This window comes from Primulina tabacum, chromosome 7 (genome assembly GCF_025594145.1).
Source record: "Primulina tabacum isolate GXHZ01 chromosome 7, ASM2559414v2, whole genome shotgun sequence".
Classification (NCBI taxonomy): Eukaryota; Viridiplantae; Streptophyta; class Magnoliopsida; order Lamiales; family Gesneriaceae; genus Primulina; species Primulina tabacum.
The window spans coordinates 35,461,687-35,485,891 of record NC_134556.1 but is presented as its reverse complement, the minus strand read 5'-3'; the positions used below and the strand labels follow the sequence as shown (position 1 = coordinate 35,485,891).

The 24,205-nt window shown below is 33.5% G+C and overlaps 3 protein-coding genes across 5 annotated transcripts; 2 read left to right on the top strand and 1 right to left on the bottom strand.

Annotated features, from left to right (window-relative positions):
- Positions 1 to 7,072: 7,072 nt before the first annotated feature.
- Positions 7,073 to 9,770, top strand: LOC142551490 (growth-regulating factor 6-like). Of its 2 annotated transcripts, none has more exons than XM_075660757.1 (4): positions 7,073 to 7,643; positions 7,900 to 8,073; positions 8,165 to 8,486; positions 8,872 to 9,770. In XM_075660757.1, exons 1-4 carry the CDS (start codon positions 7,352 to 7,354, stop codon positions 9,485 to 9,487), a joined length of 1,404 nt encoding a protein of 467 aa, XP_075516872.1. In that variant the 5' UTR covers positions 7,073 to 7,351; the 3' UTR covers positions 9,488 to 9,770. The 2 variants fall into 2 exon arrangements, with proteins under 2 accessions (XP_075516872.1, XP_075516873.1); XM_075660758.1 differs by having other exon boundaries at positions 7,510 to 7,643; positions 7,725 to 8,073.
- A 2,290-nt stretch (positions 9,771 to 12,060) lies between these two features.
- LOC142550715 (large ribosomal subunit protein cL38) lies at positions 12,061 to 12,384 on the top strand. The gene has a single exon (XM_075659793.1). It carries the CDS (start codon positions 12,061 to 12,063, stop codon positions 12,382 to 12,384), a length of 324 nt encoding a protein of 107 aa, XP_075515908.1.
- A 1,199-nt stretch (positions 12,385 to 13,583) lies between these two features.
- Positions 13,584 to 18,698, bottom strand: LOC142551488 (inositol-tetrakisphosphate 1-kinase 3-like). Of its 2 annotated transcripts, XM_075660755.1 has the most exons (10): positions 18,285 to 18,698; positions 17,507 to 17,584; positions 17,358 to 17,390; positions 15,843 to 15,963; positions 15,262 to 15,354; positions 14,986 to 15,093; positions 14,715 to 14,891; positions 14,447 to 14,502; positions 14,239 to 14,323; positions 13,584 to 14,043 (listed from the first exon to the last, which is right to left on the bottom strand). In XM_075660755.1, the coding sequence occupies exons 1-10, from the start codon at positions 18,480 to 18,482 to the stop codon at positions 13,973 to 13,975; spliced, it is 1,020 nt and encodes a 339-aa protein (XP_075516870.1). In that variant the 5' UTR covers positions 18,483 to 18,698; the 3' UTR covers positions 13,584 to 13,972. The 2 variants fall into 2 exon arrangements, with proteins under 2 accessions (XP_075516870.1, XP_075516871.1); XM_075660756.1 differs by lacking the exons at positions 17,358 to 17,390; positions 17,507 to 17,584; positions 18,285 to 18,698 and adding an exon at positions 16,849 to 17,268.
- Positions 18,699 to 24,205: the final 5,507 nt, after the last annotated feature.

Genomic DNA, 24,205 nt, shown 5'->3' with positions numbered 1-24,205 from the left:
GTGTAGGTATTGGAGGAGTTTTGATGCAAGGAGGATGACCAGTGTCGTACTTTAGTGAGAAACTCAATGGAGCAGCGCTGAACTATCCAACGTATGACAAGGAGTTGTACGCGCTTGTGAGGACTTTGGAGATATGGCAACACTACTTGAGACCTAAGGAATTTGTGATCCATACGGATCATGAGTCTCTAAAGTACCTTAGGGGACAACAGAAAGTGAACAAGCGGCATGCTAAGTGGGTGGCATTCATAGGAACATTTCCCTATATAATCAAGTACAAACAAGGTAAGGATAATGTAGTGGCCGACGCACTATCACGGAGATACGTACTAATCTCTTCCTTGGATTCAAAAATCTTGGGATTTGAACATGTGAAAGAATTGTATGCGATGGATGAGGATTTTAAGGAAGTATTTGAAACATGTATGCATGGTCCACATGATAAATTTTATTTGCATAATGGGTATTTATTTAGAGAAGATAGATTGTGCATTCCTAAGTCATCAATTCGTGAATTACTTGTGAGGGAGACACATGGTGGTGGTTTGATGGGACACTTTGGTGTGGCTAAAACTTTGAGTTGTTTGCATGAGCATTTTTATTGGCCACATATGAAACGTGATGTTGAACGTGTTTGTGAAAAATGCATTATTTGTAGACAAGCTAAGTCTAGAACACAACCACATGGATTGTATACACCACTTCCTGTTCTTAGTGAATCTTGGATTGATATTTCTATGGATTTTGTTTTAGGTTTACCAAGGACTAAGAAGGGGAGGGATTCAATATTTGTTGTTGTTGATAGATTCTTTAATATGACACATTTTATTGCTTGTCATAAAACCGATGATGCATAAAATATTGCGGATTTGTTCTTCAAGGAAGTCGTTAGGTTACATAGTATGCCTAGGACTATTTTATCTGACCGTGATGTTAAATTTTTGAGTTACTTTTGGAAAACTTTGTGGGCTAAACTTGGCACAAAACTGTTGTTTTCTACTACATGTCATCCTCAAACGGATGGACAAACTGAAGTTGTTAATAGAACTCTAGGGACACTTTTGCGTGCTATGCTCAAAAAGAACTTGAAAAATTGGGAAGAATGTTTGTCATTTGTTGAGTTTGCTTATAACCGTAGCGTGCATTCTACTACGAATTATTCATCATTTGAGATTGTTTATGGTTTTAATCCTTTAATTCCTTTGGATTTGATGTCTTTGCGTGTGAGTGAAAGGTTGAACATGGATGGCAAGAAGAAAGCTGAATTCGTTAGAAGTTTGCATGAGAAGGTCAAGAATAACATCGAGAAGAAGAATTTACAATTTACGAAGCAAGCCAACAAGGGGAGGAAAAAGATGGTTTTTGAAAAGGGAGATTGGGTGTGGTTGCACTTAAGAAAGGAAAGATTTCCAAAAAAGCGACGTTTGAAACTCTTACCTAGGGGTGATGGACCATTTCAAGTGCTTGAAAAGATCAACGACAATGCCTACAAATTAGACCTACCAGGTGAGTACAATGTCAGTTCTACTTTTGATGGTAGTGATCTTTCGTTGTTTGATGTAGGAGATGATCAAGATTTGAGGGCAAATCATTTTCAAGAAGGGGAGAATGATGCAAACGTGGTTGATCAAGCACCAAAGAAAGCATGAGAGTCGTTGGAGTTGCCCGAAGGACCTATAACGAGGGGACGTAGCAAGAAGTTTAAAGAAGCACTTCAAGGACTCATGATGAACCATCAAGGAGGATCTACAAATTGGGTGACTAAATTAGAGGAGGTTGAGAATCATGGGAATAATATTGGAGGTCTTTGGAATGTTATTCAAGTGCAATTGCCGAAGGTCCAGCGCACCCGCGCTAAAACTGGGACCGCACCCGCGGTCCATGATAATCGAATTTAAAAAAAAATTCCCGAAGCTGCACCGCACCCGCGGTCGAATCATCACCGCACCCTGCGGTCTTCACTTCCGTGTCAAATTTGCTAGTTATCTTAATTAAGCTTTTTTACATTACTTTTTCATGCTTTATTGATTATTTATGCATTGTATCAGACCATGAACAAAATAATTTCAGACTTTCAACATATTATTGGAGGTTTCTCTCAATATTCAAGGCATTTTGCTTTGATCTTCAACACAAATCAAACTTATCAAAGATTGTATCTTTGTGGCGTTTGTCGATTGTTTTTCGCACGGATTGTCAAAACAAGTTCTTTGAAGGTTCGTTTCAAATTCGATTGTTATTATCGTTGATATTTGTTGCTAAGTTATAATCACTTAGAGGTGAATATCACAAATCGTTACTTGTTTCAAAAGATCGGGATAACATAATCGATTCTTGTTCATTATTGAATTGAGGGTGCGATTTCAATATTCGTGCTTGCTTTTCATTCGTACGAGGTTTCGTATCACGTTTTAAACCCGTGAAGCCTCGGACTAAAGCGGACAATATCACAAGTGGGATGGGCCGTCACATTTGGTATCAGAGCGACTCCGCGTGGGTTTGAGATGGCGGGGCAAACCTCAGCGAGGACGCTGAGTCCCGAAAAGGGGGATGAGAAGGCCCTTAGGCGAAATCCCACATCGCTAAACCACGGGAGACATGTTGGGCATTTAAATGAGCGTGTAGCAACCCCTTGTGACGCGTTTTAAAGCTGTGAGGCCTCGCGCCAAAGCGGACAATATCACAAGTGAGCTTGGTCGTAACATATATATTTAAATGAGCCGATAATCTTGTTTAACAAGCTCGAAAACAAGCTTGTTTAACAAGCCAAACTCGTTAAACATGATAAACGACATATTAACGACATATTAACGAGCCGAGTTCGAGCCTATATATATCTTAAACGAGCCGAGTTCAAGCCTGATATTATTAAGCTCAATTCATTTATATCACTAATAACATGTATCAATAAAAGAACCCAATAATTTTAGATATATATTTTTTCCAAAATTTAATATTCTTTTATCTTTATTTTTATTAGATAATGAAATTTAGTTTTCACCAAAATTATAACTTACAATCATTTATCTGTTCGTGAATTCTAATCAATAATTGGTCGTCCCAAAATATCATAAAATCGTTGAAAAATTGTAACCTTGAAGGACACAATTTACTCGAATTCATATCCTTGCAAAAATGAACTTCCGATCAAATATATTCTTGTCCCCTCATTATTATTATTATAATTATTATTATTATTATTAATTGAGGGATAAGATGAAAGATATTTCAATTTTCATTATTACATATGAATTGAATCTTGAAACTTTTGATTATATTTATAAACCAAACTCTTTATACCATAAAACATTTTTCAGTTAATCAAAAAATATATTTGAATATGACAACAGTTCAACTAAAATATCTTTAAATTATATATATATATATATACATCAGTCACAACACTATGTTTTGATAACTTTCGAGAGTAATTATCACTTTGCAACAATTTCATCCCAAAAATTGTATCATCTCATAATTCATATGAATCAAACATATGACATTTACTGTAATATTAATTATAAGAAAAGTGTTTGTCACGTGATCAAAACTATATCATTACACAAATATTTTAAACTATGTATTAACTAAGCACCACATTTCAATCGTTCTTTTTAATGGAGAAAGTTGTTGATTTTAACACTTTTCGATACCAATATAAAATATTTATTTTAATTTTAAATATCCATAACAAAAAATACATTTTAAATATCAATTATAGAATTCAAAAAATCATTAGGTGGTTGAATATTAAATGTGGTGGTGTAACTTTGGGAAAAATCCTAATGAATAATTGTTTTAAAAATATACATTTTGATATTTAAAAAAATTAACAATTCAATAATTTCAAAAATATCAAAATAGGAGTGGGGTACACAAATTAAAGTTGATGTTAGGATGGAGGCACGTGAAGCTATTTCAAAGCTGGATTGGGTCCCAACACATCCCTGTCGGCAAATGGGAAGCCAACCCCATTCATTATAATTTTGGAGCATTTAATTATTTTTAACAAAATGTTAAAAAAAAGTACGTGAAATAATATTTAGACATAAATTTGAAATTTAATTTTTTTATCAAATATTTTAATTAATAAATAAACTTTAATTAATTTTTAAATAAGTTTGTTACGAGACAGTCTCATGTATTTGTGTATGTATGTATATATATATATAAAAATTGATATGATCAGTATTTATAATAAAAAAGAATAATTTTTATAAATAATAATAACTTTGTATGAATTAAATTAAATCAAATCAACCGAGTAATTCAGTCTGGGGCCATCGTACCCGACACGTCCATATCAGACTCTTTAGCTCTATTCGTCTCCTGCTGTTTCATTATTCGCGCACACTTTTGGATTCCAAGCTGATGTGATAGAACTTACATTTTGTATATAATTTATGTCAAAGCTAACTTCCACTTATATGGTAAAAGGAACATTTTTCTGTCAGATAAAAAAAAAAGGAAATTGGCCTTTCGGTCTTCGGTCGTCGATTTTTTTTGTGTTCAGTCTCTGGATACTTTTTTAGTATCACATTTTCACATGAAGTGTACCACATTTTGTATGACATAGTACCACAATTTTGTGGGTAGAGAGTGAACCCCAAGAAATGTTTTGATTGGTGATTTTTCACCAACTTCCCCAAAAAAAACTCTTCATCTTTTAACATTAAAATCTATTGAGTAGGTCTCTTGTGAGACGATCTCACAAATCTTTATCTGTGAAACGGGTCAATCCTACCGATATTCACAGTAAAAAGTAATACTCTTAGCATAAAAAGTAATTTTTTTCATTAATGATCCAAATAAGAGATCCGTCTCACAAAATACGATCCGTGAGACCGTCTCACACAAATTTTTGCCAAACTTATTTCATAGTCAAAAACAAATTTTTCGTGCGGAGTGAAAAATAATATGTTTGGACATAAAAGATAACACGTTTGCAAAATTCGGCTTGTATAAAAGATTTGTATCACAAAATTGATATACGAGACGATCTCATAAGAATTTCTATGATAAATGATCACATCATCAAAATATTTTTAATCATAAAATCCACTTAAAATGATAAGTGAAAGCATAAAGAAATGATGGATAATATTGAATCAAGAAAGTAATAGATTGGAGTAAAAAATGAAAATAAAAAAAATAAATAGCTGATAAAAACCATAAGTAATAAAAGTAAAATAAAGTAAAAGTTGTGTACGGACACGCGTGTATGAAAAAATGCGACTCCAGAGAAGACAATTCGAGGGGTGTCATTAAAGTAGCAGCCCTCCCTCTGGTACCAAATCCCACTCCTATACAATTATCCAACTATTTTCAATTTTCTTAATTATCATTGTTCGTCGTATCTGTGTTCAATGAGACCTGAGACGGAAACACCTCGGCCAACGACGAGTGAGGGGTAGAGAAAAACTGTTGTAGACATGAGATTGTTGTAAGAGATACAACTACATGCGAAAGAATAAAGATACGTGAAACAGATTGATTTGATTTATTTGTTTATTCAGAAAAAAAGAAGAAGAAATTGTTTAGAAACAATAATTGTATCTATTATAAGAGCAAATGAAACAAGACGATTGTTATGTAATACATTTTATAATATTTAAGTTGCACATTGGTGAAAGTTCAAACGTTAGAAAATCGACCCAAATATTTCTTAATTAAAATTTCCATTTAATTGATTATGAAATTTAATTTTCATAGCTAGTTTTGAAATTTTTGTTGGAAGAATGAATTATTTTGCCCGTGATGTACGTCACGTGCTTGTGGTGTTTTAATTTATAACCTCACATTTTTTGTGACACTGCATATCAATGCGAGAGAAAATGCACCATCATTATTTAATCACATATTCAAATATAGGAATGTGAATCTAATAATATTCATGAAATATAATAAATAAAATTATAAATAGAATAAATATATTTTTATAGTTAGATTTAATTAAAATTTGTTATAAAGAAAAGAGACATCGATAATTTAGCGATTGAAATCGAGTTCATCAACGACTCGGAATTATAAATCTCTAAATGGATCGATCATTTTAAGGTTTTTTTTTATTTGGTTATGTTTGGATTTGATTCCTTATTTGAACTTTTAAAATTTGCAACTAATGATTTATGTGTCAATCTTGATTATATACATTATTCTTGTTATTGAAAATTGATGTGTATATTATGAAGACCGTCTCACGAATCTTTATATGTGAGATGTTTCAACTCTACCGATATTCACAATAAAATGTAATATTCTTAGCATAAAAATGTCATATTTTTTTATGAATGATCCAAATAAGAGATACGTCTCACAAAATACGACCCGTGAGATCGTCTCACACAAGTTTTTGCCGCATATTTTATTCTATATTAATATTAATATATTATCGTATTAAATTAATATATATATATATATACACACACACACACACGCACGTATATATTATAATTTTGTCCTAAAAATTCCTGTAGATTAGGAGATTAAAATACCCCATTCTTCATTTCTTGACCAGACAGGATTATAAAAAATCAATTAAATTCGAAAATCAATCCAACTTTCATTTTAAATTTTAAATTTTATATATAATATTTCCAAAACTCAATGTTCTCCCTAAAATTCTTCTTGCTTCCTCACGAAAATGGTAAAAACTTGTGTGAAACGGTCTCTTGTGAGACGGTCTCACGAATCTTTATCTGTGAGACGGGTCAACTCTATTGATATTCAAAATAAAAAGTATTAATCTTAGCATAAAAAAGTAATATTTTTCATGGATAATCCAAACAAAAGATCTGTATCACAAAATACGCCCTGTAGGACCGTCTCGTTTTTACCAATATTTTATTATATTAGTATAATAATAATTTTTTGATTTGATTGATTAAATTTAAATAAGATGATAAAATATAATATTGTTTTTTGATATAATAAATAAATAAATAATATGACAAATAACTGGATAAATTATTGTAACAGTGACCAACAGTATTGCTTATATGATTGGGAAATATCGTTTATATAAATTGTTATGTATTTAAATTAGAAAATATATACATACACCAATATTTATATATGCGTGATATAAAAAGTCCAGAGTATAGAAACTCGACAGAGGCAGCCATGGAGTTTGCCACAGACCTTACAGACAGTAGCCCTTTCTTCCCTTGGTGTCTCTCCCTCTAATACGTCCCTTTTCCAACTCTGCTTGGCCAAAAACGGAGCAACATTTCCGAGCTCAAAATATGGTCTATTATCCAACGAACGAACGAATCTATGGTCGCCATTTTTGCTAACCCTTTAGTCCATTTTAACTGAGTGAACGAAATCCATCTGGTTGCTGCGTTTCTTAATGGATTTTGGTGTTACAAGATTAGATAACTTGACGTACTCGAACATTAAAAATAGCAGCTTCGCTTCAGCAAATGGCGCCGAGTCGAAAAAGCTTAAATGGTGTGGATCTGGATTTGTGAAGCAAGAGAGGACATTAAATGAAGATGTCTTCAGGGAGTTTAAATTGAACGAAACTTCTAATAGCGGCATTGAAGGGCAGCAGCAAATGCTCAGTTTCTCTTCCCCAAATTCACAGGCTGTAACTTGGCCTTATCTTCAAAGTATATCAAGTCCCTTTAGCAAGAACACAGGTCAGTGCAAGCTCATCTGAAATTTGTGCAAAAACGGGGGTTAGTTAAGAAGAGTAAAGAATTTGCGACTTTTGTCAACAGTGGCAAAGATTTGTTTTTGCTGTTCTGGTTAAATGGGCTTGTCATGTGGGTGGAAAGAACAGATACGCCCCCAAAATGCTTCCGTTTTCTCGAAATTTTAGGAGATTTTTTTACCCAAGAAAAGGTATTTTTTGCCAACATTTTCATTACTCATTCTTCTAAATGGTTTTTGCAGGTGTGAGAGGCTCTTTTCTTACTCCATCACAATGGATTGAGCTAGAACACCAAGCTTTGATCTACAAATATATCACTTCAAATGTTCCTGTACCTTCTTGTCTTCTGATTCCCATCAGAAAAGCTTTGGAATCTGCTGGTTTTTCTCCTTTTTCTGGCTTTAAACCCAGTGCTTGTGAGTAAATTTCCTGCTTTTTCCCAACTGTTTAGAAAATGTGATGTTTTAATTTAGTTGTGAAATGGTTTCTTTATTGAAAAATGGGCAGTTGGATGGGGTGGCTTTCATCTGGGATTCTCCAGCACTGATCCTGAGCCGGGGCGGTGCCGTAGGACGGACGGGAAGAAATGGCGGTGCGCCAGGGATGCTGTTGCTGACCAGAAATACTGTGAACGGCATGTGAACAGAGGCCGCCACCGTTCAAGAAAGCCTGTGGAAGGCCAATCCGGCCATTCCGCCGTGGCGCCCAACGATTCCTCAAAGCCTGCGCCCGCGGTTCCTGCCGGCTCTGCATCCAACGCTCTCTGCTTCTCACACAGCCAAGAAGTCCACAGCTTGGAGCTCGGAATACCCAGTATCAATGTTAACAGGTGAGCTCTATGGTTTCACATGGTGTTACCTGCCTTATCGTGTATGACCACAGCTGGGATTGAGGAACTTTCCTTCGCTTAGGAAAAAAACATATTCACTTAACTCACTTGTTAAACAAAAAGAAGTCTGTCGAACAAATCCGGTGGTAAGCGTGAAACTCAAATTTTTTTTTTAAAACTCTGCAGACAGCTAAGCATTATGTTTTGATCGTGGTGTCATATCGACAAACATATATAGTAATGGAAGCAATTGTTGCTTCCTAACTTTCATTCTATTGTAACTTGTGCTGCCATAGAATGTAGGATCCAAAAGATTTGTCAATGCGCCGTTACAACTTAGTAGATATGATAATTCTGTAACACCTTCAATTGTTTTTACTCTCAGATGTGTTCCTCAGAAGGATAATACGAAAAGGGTGAATCGACATACGACCATCCTCTCCATGGCAACTTCAGGAACAAATCTTAAGGAAAACCGGTTCGACGAATCCTCTCCTCGATCAGAGTTCGGATTAGTCTCTTCAGACTCTTTACTCAACCCTTTAGACAGGGGTTCGCCAATTGTCAATTGTGGAAACCACAGTACTTCAGACGACATCAAAGATCAAGAAAACAAATCTAAAAATCCGCTTCAGCAGTTCATAAATAACTGGCCGAAAGACCGTTCAGAACAGCGTTCTACCTTTTCTTGGCCTGATCACCTTGATCTTCAACCAGATGGAACACAGCTCTCGATTTCTATCCCAGTTGTGACCTCAGACTTCGTGTCTCCTACTTTGTCTCCATCGAAGAATGAGCTTCAAGCTAACCGAATGGGCTTAGGCTTTGGCAAGATTAGTACTCCTCGTACGGAAGAAAAGCGAATCCAAGCCAACTGGATTCCGATATCGTGGGAAGGGGGACCCCTTGGAGAGGCATTGAATACCACAAACAACAGCTCTCTCGAATCCAAGAATGCCAAATCATTAGACCTCTTAGAGAGCCAGGATAATAGCCCTTGATCAGCATTCGGATCACTGTCTAGCAGCAGTTGAGGAAGTAGCCCACCACCTGAAAAGGAAAACCTTTGATGTACCTGGTCTCCAGGTCTGATGAACTCATCTCTAAACCAGCGATCATGTCGTGGCACAAGTTGCATATGATAAATTAATCTGTGATAATGTAATATTTCCTTTTTACCTTGTTATCATGGTCCTTGTAGTTGTACATGAATCTTGAAATGAGACGTTGAATTGCCTCATTCTTTTTGTTATTTAATGTTGAATTTGTGTGATTTTTGTTTGATAGATTGTGTTTGTTACCATTTTTATCTGAGGTTGGTAGGAAGGAAGCATGCTGGCTTTCGGGGAATTTAGGTAAGATACTCGTCGCTTGAAAGAACTATTCTTGGTGGGGTTGTGATTCCCGCTAGCTTTCTTGATATTTCGTGAACTGAAAAACTTGGTTGGTGGCTTAAATTCATTATGAAGTCCACAAAATTTGAACTGTAGTCATCACCCTGTTCCAGCCCGGATGTATATCCTGCCTCGAAATTGTGATATTCCAGTCCACCTTGGTTTGTTGGAAGAGACATCAGTAAATTAGAAATAGCCAAAATCAGAAATGAGTGGGTGAAATATTTAAATATATGATTAATGGTTATGAATTTGATTTTCGTTTCAATATTTACGTGATTTACAGACTATTGTGCTAGTTCATGTGTTTCGGTTTATCTGATTAGCATGGTTTTTAAGCTACTGCAATAACTCATGGGTTTACCCAATACGGAAAGAGTAGGTCTCTTGTGAGACGGTCTCACGAATTTTTTATCTGTGAGACGAGTCAATCCTATCGATATTCACAATAAAAAATAATAGTCTTAATATAAAAAGTAATATTTTTTATGGATGACGCAAATAAGAGATCTGTTTCACAAAATACGATCTGTGATACCGTCTCACACAAGTTTTTGCTATGCGAAAAAGTAATTGCTGCGGGTTTCGACTTTATTTTATATAAAAAAAAGCCAATTTTGTTACCTAATTTTTTTGTTAACTAACTTGTTGAAACTGGGTTTTTGTCCTCGCAAAACTTAAGTATTTTTTTTGGCATTTGGTCTGGTTTTCCCAAAATGTTGAAGCTAATTCGGAAATACTAACATAACAATCATAAAAAAAAAAAAAAAATTGACATGTTTGACTTTACATCACATCAACACTTTATTAAAATAGATCAAAAGAAAAAAAATTACTTAAAATATCAAAATTTAAAATAAGCCATTCGTCAACTTAGAAGACCGTCTTATGAATTTTCTCTAAAAAAAATTATAAATGAAATAATATATTTTTGGCAAAAATTTGTGTAAACGATCTCATAGATCGTATTTTGTGAGACAGATCTTTTATTTGGGTTATTCATGAAAAAGTATTACTTTTCATTCTGAACATCGATAAGGATGACACGTCTCACAGATAAAAATTCGTGAAATCGTCTTACAAAAAACATACTCTGTACTTTTATATGAATTTAGAGTCAACTCTTTTTTGTTCACTAAGATAAGATTGGGATAAATATTTTTGATAAATATGCCAATTTCAGCCGATAAAGAAATTCTGGAGAAATTTCTTCTGGAGCATAGAAATCTTAATCGAGGCTTTACAAAATCGTTCTTTTAATTGCTTTAGTCTTCGGTGGTCCTTTCCACTCTCGTGGTTCCAATTTTGCATTCTTTTCGCTAATATTTTGAGAATATAATGTAAATTAATATCATCTCAACAATTTATGAAACAAATAGTTAATCTTTTAATCAAAATGGAAATCGAGAAAATTTGTTATCTTATAAAAAAAATATTAATATATTTAATATTAATTTTTTTTTGAATTTATTATAATATATAGAAACGACGTATTTGTGGGTTGTTTCTTGGAGTGGACAGCTCGTTTATGTAAGAGTAAGATGCCTCTTGACTTAAACGTCAAACTAAATCGAGGGTGTGCACGAATAAGCAGAGATCCGAAAGAAAAGAATAAACACAGACTCTCAGAGTATACCTCAAAATATTTAGTGAGAAATGTGCTCTACACGAGAATCGATTCTACGACGTCGAAGAGTATGAACTCATGTCACCCTAAACCTTACCAACTCGTCTATGTCTCTTGGCTGATATTACATAGGTGTGGATAGGATAATGGACATTCAATTTTTATAATTGAACATGTTTAAGTCGAGTAACATGTACCCGATTCATACGTTTTTATATATATACATTTATTTTATAAATTCTCATCTATTGAATATTGTCTTTCATATGTGATTTCGTAGATTGCATAGAATTACTCTATTTGGTTGAATGTGTATTATAAAATTTATTTAATTTTTGTTATTTTGATAGTATATGTAATAAATAAAAAATATTATGAATCTAATTGTCTATTTATAACATTCAAATTTAATTATTAATTTATTCATATAATTTAAAAGTTATTTTGCTGACCGTAGGATGGTGTGGATAATAAACTGTACGGCGACGCTTTCCCGAAGCAAGCAGCTACTCTTCTTATCTTCCTGCTCTGCTCCCAAAACTCACGCGAAAGAATGTCAGTCTCAGCCATATTCGGTACGCGATTGGAGGTCCCCCTTCCCCTTCGCCGCGGCGGCGGCGGCGTGGTCCCCGTCAAGCAACTGCCACCGCCAGAGACAGTGGTGTTTTGCGGCGGCTGCGGATCGGTGGTAGAGTGTTCGTCTAGGCCACAGAAGAAGGCTACCAAGCATCACATGAAGACGCGTCCTCGAAAGTCTCAGCCTTGGGATATACGACGTGGTCCCGCCGTTTACCCTCCGCTTCCTGCTCTCCCTCCCGAATGGACTCTCGTTTCCGGCGACGCCGCTTCTCCGCCGCAGCCTGCTCCGTCAGAGTAATTCTAATTATCTGCGCCTTTTTTGTTTATCGATGCTCAAGTCAAGTCCAATTGAATCTGCCATGTGACCTTTTTTTGGATCTGATAAACCAAGTTTTTGTTCATTTTTACTCATCGTCATCGCTTTACCTGCTTAAACTATAGGAGAATTTTCTCTGTAGCTATCTGTTTATTTGTAGAAAATTAGGGTTAATTTTCGATTACAAGTTAGGACTTCGAATTTTTCTAAACAAGTATAACAAATTCCCTTTTTTCAAACTGAATAACCAAATGCTGCAGGAAACTGGAAAAGATTTAATAACCTTACAATTTTTTTGTTTAATATTTGGTTCTTATGTGTTTTCACGCCCACATCAACTTCGAGGTACCGCATAAGAAAAAAACATCAAAATCCGATCCAATTTATTATAAGGTGTTGGGTTGAAAAGACGGAATGTTTAATGTATTTCATCCGGAGAACTAATTAGGTTGTTACGAACGGAACGAATGGGGTGCGAGTAAAATATATAGTTTTATGATTACATCAACTAAAAAATAGTTGTTAAATTAATTATAAGTACAATTAAAACGAGCGAAAAAAGAAATATGAGTTAATACGTGTTATAAGGTTGAAAATATCCTAAGATTATAGGAAACAGGAAGGAAAGCTCGTCATAAAGCAGTCTTCTACTCCAGCACGCCTCTCTGGGGAAACATGGCAAAATTTCTCTTTTGGGTAGATACAGTAAGAGCAAAGGAGATCAAATACATGGAAACGAACATGAAAAAAGGGGGAAAAACGAAAGTTTATGGACATGTGACTTGAAAAGGAAATCTGATTTTAGTAAGACTTGATCTGAATGGTAGTACATATTAACTAGGTCTGTATTTGATTAATACTTTTGATATGAGTCAAATCGGTAAAAAAATCATCAAATAAAATTAATATGTGGAACAATAATTTTTTTTTATTTTTCAACCTTATTCATGAACATATTTTATGGAATTATTATGTTTTGAATCAAAACAGAGCACCAAGTCCAACTATTTTGTTGGATGTTTCGTGAACCGTACATGAATTTCAATATTTTAATATCATTTTATCACTATTCTAGAAACTAGATGAGTTAGAATTTCAATTCAAAACATTTGAAACAGAACATGATAATTAAATTCGATTGAGTTGGAATTCGAACTTCGAAATGGATAAAAAAAAAAGCCTTCGCCAAGTAAAAATTTTTACCAAGAGAAAAGATCAAAAGATTGTGATTCAGGAACCTTTTACATAGAGAATAGATCAACAGCAGAACATCCTCTGAATTTCACATGCTTCTGTCTGGACATCAAACTGCAATGAGATGTGACAAATCTTCGAACAAAAATGGTTTTACAGCGTCGAGAACTGGACTTTTTTCGCAAAGAATCTGAGTCATATTTCTGCACCTTCGATGCACAACACTAGGCACTTGTGGCGCCACAACACAAGAACCACGCTTCCCAGTGTCGTCCATTCTCTCCAGTTGATTCCGAAGTTCTATTGATGCATCACATTTTGTAACCACGGGCTCAATCAGCAGTTGCATTGCACCCCTTTGGCCAGCCTTAACTTCCTATTTTCTTCGCACCAAGTCCAGAAGAAAATCCGTAAATATATGCTCATATTCAGGCATTTTCCCATATCCTGCAAATGATACATATGTAAGAACAATAGAAGTTGCAATCCCTTGCACATATCTTAACCTATATTTCCAGCCACCAAAAATTATTTCCAACTTTGAAATCAATCTTCATTGTCATCAAACTACCTCAACTCGTAGTTGGACTACCATTGGTTAGCAAGAAGATTATGAAGGATGTGCGTACGACTGTGGTATACCTGGAAAATAGTTGATGTCGATCACATAATAGCTGTCTTGAGTTCCATGTTCTCGAATTATATCCAAGTTGAACAGGTGAAGACCCTTACGAAATTTATAAGACTATATTGTTAAGAAAATATCCCAACAAGAGCAATGAAGATTCAAAAATTAATTCAATGTTAATTGCATCAATGTTGCTTGAAAAGAAAGGGTGTATTGGAGTACCAGCCGGCGACGTAGCTCCCCGGCTAGTCTCTCCAGTAATGGGCCTGGTGGAAGCTCTGCAGAACGAAGGTAAAGCTAAAGATGAGTAATCTTTGAGCAAAAAAGGATTCGGTAAAAAGTAGATTTAAAACAGCAACAAAGCAAGAACATAGTCGCTAACTCATTCAATGATTAATTATCAATTAAGTTAAAAAGAGGATGATTGTTTCACAGATCCATGAAAAAAACATATTTTGGCACCCAAATGGTCAAATGAGAAAATGCTTACCTGCAACACCAGGGTCTAAGTCTGCTTCATCAGCAGATGCAGCAGCACAAGATACCCTTGGAAAGTGATACACACCAAAATTCTTCGACAATTCACGCTTACTAACATCAGGCAAGGAGAAACGTCTAACAACTTTTATAGCTTCACCAACAACATAAACTTTGAAAAGTACACCACCTAAAAAATTGAATAGGAAAGACTAATGCAATGTAATTTTTCATCCAAACCATCGAGTATGTAAGTAACCACAAAATGAACTATGATCTCACACCATGATTAATAAATTCCTGCAAAACAAGCGGGGGTACCAGCTTCTGGAGGGAGCTCTCATCATAGGCAAGCGACAGTTCATGAGACTTTGCAACCAAAGGCTTTGCCACTGAAATACGTGTAGATTGATATAAAATAAACCGAAATAACGAGGACAACATTATGACTAGATTTCAATTATGGAAACCAAACTGCACAAAAGTATGAATTAAATAAGATGCTGATGAAATGATTGCTCACGCACAAGTTAAAACTGACACTACTCACTATAACATACCGATAGGTAGCCTTAAACCAGCCTTGTTCACTGCATCTGGAATGGATGATGGATCCTTCTTGATAACTAACTGTTTAGGGACATCAACTGTTCCTGAAAGCAAAATGAAAACCTTATGATAAAGCTCTAGCGAGGAGACAGTTCTGGATTATGTAAAATCCAAAACAGAATTAAACAGAAAAATTTGAATGGGTAAAGATTTGCATAAACTATCCAGTATAAGGATGTTCAAAAACCTGAAGTAAGAAAAACAACACTTTCTCACATATTTTCAGTGAAGATATAGATTATCACCTCTCTAAAGGACTCTGGGGTCCATTAGGTGTTCACTGTTCAAAAACTTGTTTGATACATTTTCCACTACTTTGATTCTTCACTGTTTGCATGCATTGCTTCCTCATGTCTCACACTTAAAAATGCTAACTATTTGCGTAACTCGCTGTAATTCTAATGAAGGCCAGAAGTTTGCAAAAAAACCATCAAACTTTGTTTTGACGCCCATTTCCTTACCCCTCGACCAAAAGAACGGAAAAATTGAAGGCCAAGAAAGAAAGAGCAAAAGGCTCATCTGTAAATATTACCATAGGGGTCTGAAAGATTCAGGTCAGTGACATCTTGAAGCATGGACTGACGATTGTGAACATGCTGGATGGCATCAGGAGGATCAAGAACAGTTACCTCTGGATGTGCCTGCCTGTAATCCTACAGCAAAGGTAAATAATGACTAGAGGGGCGGCCCAACACAACCTGCTTATATGATCATTTATATTCAAACAAGGTGAAGTTTTCCCGTGCAACCAAAAATATTATACAATTTTTTATCACGAAAAAGTAGTTGGAAGACCAAGAAAGCTTATTCAAGGTGAGTTAGCAAACTACAGCTTTTGTAAGTACGTTAGTAATAGCTACAAACACTTCATTTTTTATAGCCACGACACTTTCTTCCATACTTCAGTTCGCGAGGCTCGACGATTCAGCTGGGTTTATTTGCTTAAGCGCTAGCTTGGTCTCCTATGAGTGATGATTAATCATGAATGAGAAACAAAAAAATCCAACAAAAATTATATGCTAAAACAAAATGGGAACATGTAAGATGATATATAGGCGGGAAGATAAAAAAGTATGTTTCCAAATATCATTCGTCTCTTTTTCGTAAACCTCCAAGGCGACTAGAAATTTTCAGTGCAAATTTTTTTCTCCGTTAATGCAGGAACAAAAGATATAGTCATTTGGTTCAGACTAAATTGCAAGATACTGAACAAAAAGTTAACATGTTTCCGCAATTGAATTATAATCACACTTAAACAAATGACAGCGATGAAAAACTGTTAACATCTCCACATTTCGGGAAAATTATTTTTTACCGAGAACACAGATGCTTTGGCGAAATAGATACAAATACCTAAAATTTGTAGCATAAAATGATCAAGAATTTAAATTTAAAAAAAATGCCCATAACAACAAAATAATAAAGGACTATAAAACTGTAGAAACACATTGTTTATATATCTCCTAAAAAGCTGTAGCCAATACTAGTAACCCTGGAAGAAAACAATCACTTAAAAGATAAAACCAGGAATCCTCAACCTGCTGCAAATCAGCTAAATATTCCATTGAAGGAGAACATCCTCTAAAAGCTGGAATCTTGAGGCTCCAACCTCAATTATCAAGTCAGGATTTACTATGGAGGAGAGAGCAAATTACTCTGCAAATTTTTCACATAAAAAGCTTAAAGCCGAAGACATCAGGCTGCCAGCTACTCGCTGGCAACTTGCATCAACCTGCTGCAAATCAGCTAAATATTCCATTGAAGGAGAACATCCTCTAAAAGCTGGAATCTTGAGGCTCCAACCTCAATTATCAAGTCATGATTTACTATGGAGGAGAGAGCAAATCACTCTGCAAATTTTTCAGATAATAAGCTTAAAGCCGAAAACATCAGGCTGCCAGTGGCTCGCTGGCAACTTACGTCCAATTTGTATCATCGATGTCTGCCATGAAGTTGCCTAAATAGCTAAATGCGGCCATCTATGATATTTCTTGAAGGTATATACAGTAGCTAAATATAGAATACAATACCACATTATGAAACCAACCTCAAGTATGTGCCGCCATTCCTTTCCTGATAACTGCACAACAATTCAGGCATGTAAGATTTATGGATAAAGTGTATGGACAGAATCTGAAAAAAGGCATGATGGCAAAATTTCAATTCGAAAATAAACAAGCGCATAGGAAAGCTCACTTTATGCAAGACAATGTCGAAAGGACCTTGATCCGACAGGGGTCTACTTGGGTCGATCGCCACAAATAGGATTCCCTTCTTCCTGTATTTTCAAACCAAAACATGGTTAGCTAATGATAGTATGTATCCAGCGCTTCAGCTATTCCACAACAGTTAAGAAAGTGAGTAGTGTCATGAGATAAAATTAAGGGGAAAAAATGCATTACACCGGCGACCGATTAGAGACATCAAACCAAAAACAGACCACATATAATATAGCAATCTATTTTCTCCACCAAAAAATGCCATCAAGATGTAAAACCTGACATTTTATCCAAAATAAAAGTTTGGTAAATTTGAGATTGTTTTCACACTGTTTTAACAATACCAATGACAAAATATAGGATCTTCCGCTTAAGATATTCGTACAAGAACTTTCAATAACAAAACATTCAGAAATTTAAAACCATAAACAACATCCGCACCAATAGTAACATTCAGAAACTTAAAACAGAAGCAACATCAGCACAAACCACCAAAATCTCAGAAACCCAACTCACAGTGAACTTTAATCATAAACCAGATCAAAATAACTTAAACGTGTACTCTATAAAGATAACTCATAAACATATTTTATGGGAACACATGCAAAAGATCACGTCTCTTTCAACAGGAACGAACGAATCAATAATTACCAAGATCAAAATTTAGAAAGCCAAAAAAAAAACTCAAATTAAAATGCAAATTAACGTTCATTTTGTTTTATAATTAGCAATCCCAAATGACTCAAGAAATTGACTTGCCTTGCTAAACGTTCAAGCTTGGGCTGCAAAAAACTCTTAATTTTCTTAGATGTAAGAGCATAACCCACCACCGCCGCCGCATTCAATGTCGGAACTGCCGACACCGTATACTTCCTCTGCATTTTCTGTTCCTCCACCTCTCCGTGTTCCTCTACCCCGCCCTCAGGACACGCCATTTCACCAATCATCGTCATCCCAAACCCTGTCGATCTATACTTATATATTCAGAATTTCAGACGAAAATCAATCTGCTATTTCCAAAAAAAAAAAAGTATTGCCTTTAATTATCTGTTTTTTTGTTTGAAATTAAGATTTGATATCGCCGAATGAATTAATTATCGAATATTTTCGAGAATATCTTTGCACGAGGCTCGTAAATCAGAGAGAAAATTGGTAATTAATCGAGCTTGTTCATTGAATATATATATAGAGCTACGAGCCGACACGCGTACAGAGGAAAATGATGCTAGAAAGGCTGAGTCGCACCGCGTGGAGCCACGCACCGCCAATTCATTATTTATTTCACGTTGTAATAAAATCTGATTTATTTATTCCTTCCACACAATATATATATATATATATACACACACACACATTATTCTGGTCATTGTTCCAACACGACGATTTTCTCTTAATCGACTTGTGTAATACGTAGATATTGTTTCACAATTATAAAAGAAGTTTCGAAAGTATATAATTTTCAAATTAGTCTATTTTTCTCATTAAACGAAAATATAATAAAAACAAAACAAAACAACGAAAGCAGTTTTATTTTTCTTTATCATCCCAAAACTGGATATGTTTTTCATTTTCAATCTTTTTCTTATTCTTATCTGATATGAGTTTGTAGTGGGTGACTGATATGATCGTCACTCTTAAATCATCTCAGTTTCGAAAACAATACATATATGATAGTAGCCTTTTGACAGCAAATAAAATAATTTTCGGATAACTATAATATGAGATTCAGTAATCATAAGTAACAATAATCATATTTCAAAAGTGCACTGAAATAATTACGTTCCTCATAGCTTAAACTGATATCATTCCTAGAACGTCCAAAATGATATCATTGAAATCTCATAAACATTCATACTTGAAACTCATTCATATCATTTTAAGCTTGGAAGACATACATCATCTATTTATACAAGCGGATAGAGCACCAATGATCAGGTATGTGAAAGACACGCTCGCACACGCTGGCACAGGGATGCAAATCATCGGTCCAAATTTGTAAAATATCATCACTGAATCAAAACTTTAAACAAAATATGTGAACATGTATATATATAATTTATAAAACTAAACTACATAATTTATATAAATTAAAATATGAAGTTAATATTAATTAATATTTTAGTGAAAAATACAACATTCATAATATTTTATCAAATAATTAAATATAATTTGTTTGATTATGTTGTTGGATAATATATATATATATATATATATATTTCAATAAAACAATACGTTCCCGAAAACTAATAACATCATCCCACAAAACAAGAAGATAAAATTGGTTATACACGAATTTGGTTAAACAACTTCATTCGTTCGTGATTTGATATGGAACTAAGTGATTACGAGTAATCTCGATTCAATCAAAGATACACGAGTAAGGTAAAAACTTGTGTAAGACGGTCTCACGGATCGTATTTTGTGATACAGATATCTTATTTAAGTCATCCATGAAAAAATATTATTTTTAATGCTAAGAGTATTAATTTTTATTGTGAATATCGGTAGAATTGACCGTATCACAGATAAAGATTCGTGAGATCGTCTCACAAGAGACCTACTACATGACTAAAAATATCACGTCCAAAACAATGACGCAAAACTGAAATGAACATTTTGTCTTTGTATCATTTGGCAGATCTTCGGTCACATTTAAAACAAATGAAATTGTGGAGACTTTTTGTTTCCATTCTGCATTGATTGAATTTGACACGTTTTGGTGTGTCTAACGTGGAAGTAGATATCTACCAACATTTATCTATCTAAATAAATAAAATCATTTTGTGCCAATTTAATAATCAAGACAAGTCTCATAATCTGCGATGTTAGAAATTATTTATCATAGAGATCTCCGAAAAAGAAATGGTGCAAATAAAATATACTAACCATCAATAAATATAGATAAAAACTTGTGTGAGATGATCTCATAGATCATATTTTGTGAGGCTGATATCTTATTTGGGTCATCCTTGAAAAAGTATTACTTTTTATGCTAAAAGTATTAATTTTTATTGTGAATATCGGTAAGTTTGACCCGTTTCACAGGTAAAAATTCGTGAGATCGTCTCACAAGAGACATACTCATAAATATATGTTCGAAATTAATAATGATGAGTTAATCTATTTTCATCATATCTATATTATCTTCTGCCATTTCAATTTCAAAAAATTGATTATACCATTTCAATTTAAAAATTTGATAAATCTCATTTTAAAATTTAAAAAATACTATCTCTCTATTTTTTTTAGGGATCAGACGCCATGTGTGTTTATACACACACATTACAGACCTATATTTGTGAGACAAATCAACATCATTCATACTTACAACGAAAAATAATGATTAAATATAAATAATAATAATTTTTCATCTACCACATTAAATCAGAGACTCATCTCACAGAAAAGAATGAAATTGTATGACACGAGTTTTATATGCATATATATGGAAATCTACACACCACCACCTACTGTAATATATAGTAATGGGAAATCTACTTGATCTTATCTTATCTTAGTAGTAAATGTTTGCAACTTTATTGATTTGGTTTCTTATATCATATTGCATTGTTAATAAAAATTTGTGTGAGACGATCTCAGGTCGTATTTTGTGAGACAAATATCTTATTTGAGTCATCCATAAAAAATATTACTTTTTATAATAAGAGTATTAATTTTTATTGTTAATATTGGTAAGGTTGACCCGTCTCAGATAAAGATTCGTGAGATCGTCTCACAATAGACATATTCTGAATTGTTTTATTCCACATTTTTTCTTTTAAACAAATGATAAATGATCCACATCTCTTTACTTGAGCACAATTATTCTACATACCAATATCGAGTTCTATTTTGAAAATTAAAAAATATCGATACTCCAACCTTATCCTCACACTCTACTTTATGATTCTTTTGTAGTATTTTAAGTATTGAATAAAAAAATCATAAAAGTAGAGTGTGAGAATAAATTATTGAAGTCCAATAATAATTCTATATTTTTTATTAATACTTTTATAAGTAGGAGAATAGATAAACTAAAGGATTTAAATTTTAATAAATTTTTTTTGTTATTTATTTGTCGCATTGTATTAGTTTATTTGCTTCTCGAGTAGACGAATAAAAGAACGAAGAATAAGTCTCTTGTGAAATGGTCTCACGAATATTTATCTGTGAGACGGATCAACCCTACCGATATTCACAATGAAAAATAATATTCTTAGCATAAAAAATAATATTTTTCATGGATGACCCAAATATTTCATGGATGACCCAAATAAGAGATCTGTCTCACAAAATACGACCCGTGAGACCGTCTCACACAATTTTTCCCCAAGAATGAAATGTTTTATTTTTCAAATATATAAACTCTTGTGTTATTTACATTCCGTGTCTTATTGTTTATTCGACTCTCTTACACATTTATACTATGTAAAATTGTTAAGGAATACGGAGTTCTTGAAACTCCGATTCAATTAGTACGATTGACTCGAAGCAGTCATTTTAAATGTGGCTTACCTGCTTAAATGCGAGGAAATGGCTTGTTTGGATTAGATAGAATTATTCAAAATTTAATTCCAAGGATGAGACATATATGCATGTTATTGAGCATATATCGAAGGTATTATTGTTGGTTTTTTTTAGGTTGATATTGTGATTTGAGGCATATAGCTTACTGCTATTCACATATATCATATAATATTAGTGTATCGACATATCTGTATAAATTTTTTATCATTAATTTTATTTATATTGAAATAAGATAATATCATAATTGTTGAAAGTAATGAAAGGTCTTGCAACATTTTGAATTTATTATATCTATACGGAGGTCATACCTAATTTTAAAAATCAATGAGGAACTAAAATGTAATTTGAATCTATGAATTTTTTTTTATAAACAAAATAGAACACGACACCGAACTTTTTTCTCATTATGTTTAGACTTAAGATTATTTCTCATGTGAGACGGTCTCACATGTTTATATCCGTGAGACGAGTTGATCCGTTTCATACTTAAAGCGAAAAGTAATACTTTTGCTATAAAAAATAATATTATTTCATGAGTTGAACCGAGTAAGAAATCTGTATCACAAAATTAATTCGCGTGAGAGTCTCATATGATTTTTTCTGTAGAATTAATAATAATAACATATAAATATCTAACTAACATATATAACATGATTCATCGAAACTAAAAGAGAGATTATTTAAAAAGGTCTCCTACAAGTACCTATAATAAAATTTGATCTTAGATTAAAACAACTAATCAAATTTTAGCATGTTAATCATAATAAATTTCAAGTATGTTAATTAAAATTTTACCTTCTTTGCATTATTTTGCTTCAACATAATGATATGATCGATTAGAGGAGAAGCATTGAGCTCTAATAGTTCGATACTTGAAATATTGAACATCAAAAAATTAAATTGAGTTTAGTTTTCAAACCAATCGAAAAACACTCAAAATAATATCTCGTATTAACATTTTGAAAATCATTTAAGAAATATGCTAGTTGTATGTGTAAAAACGTTTTTGTTTGAAAATTTTATCAAATACTTGATATGCAATATTTTAGTTATTTGAAGAATACATAAAATGCTTCAACGATGCATCTTAAAAACATTAAAAATAAATAAATGCGATAGATAAATAGACACAAATTTGTTTATAGATGTTCTGAGATTATCAACTCATATGTCACCCTTTTTTCACCTAGGAATGATTCACTAGAAGACTTTGATTTATACAACTCATTGTACAAACTCATTTCAGTTTATGACTTATATACATAATTGAAACTCTTAGCACACTCGACTGTAGACCACAACCTCACAATGCACGTGCTGTTTAACGTCTTTTATGACTATAAACATTATATTTAATGTTTTTGTGTGGAGATTACTCATCTAAACTTTGAAGGTCAACTCTCATATATTTCAAATGTATCATCACACTTTGGTTTTATCTCATTCTAGCTATTTTCTTCATATAGGTTGTCTATACTTTGAATCCCCTTCCAAAGCTTGTATTTGATCTTCAATATGTTATATTTATAACCTCGTTAATGATATAGACGTTAGATACAAAAATATGACCGTTTGAAAATGTTGTGTATGAATTCTAGTATTGCAAACGGTCAAATTCTTATTTCTAGCCATTTGGCGAAACTGGGTTGTTGATGGTCCGCTCTAATCTGCCACCAGATCAGCTTGGGTCTTATCTAGTCTACCATCAGATCAGCTTGATATGATCTAGTCCAATCTATTTGGTTTGACTTTAGTTTAATCAAGTCAAGCTGATCAAGTCGAGCTATTTTATTCTTTTGATTATAACTCTCGATTCATCAATTTTCGGATAAAGCGATTAACATGAAAATTGTAACCCTTTCTCTTACATTTACATGGAATTAAGAATAAATCAATTCCAATTCTGTATGAGAGAGATATGATCGACGGATCATAAAATTAGCAATCTATAACTTATTATTCGTTTAGTGAAGAAATAACATTTTTATCATGGTTCACCAGCTTCTTCTGTTCTGATTCAGATTTTGACTTGTGAAAATGATTTTTAGATCATTTTCTTATGTTTCTAACAAATACTTAATTGTTCCATTTCAGTAACAAATCTAAGATATATGACCAATATACAATGATTGGTCAGCTGATTGCTGCT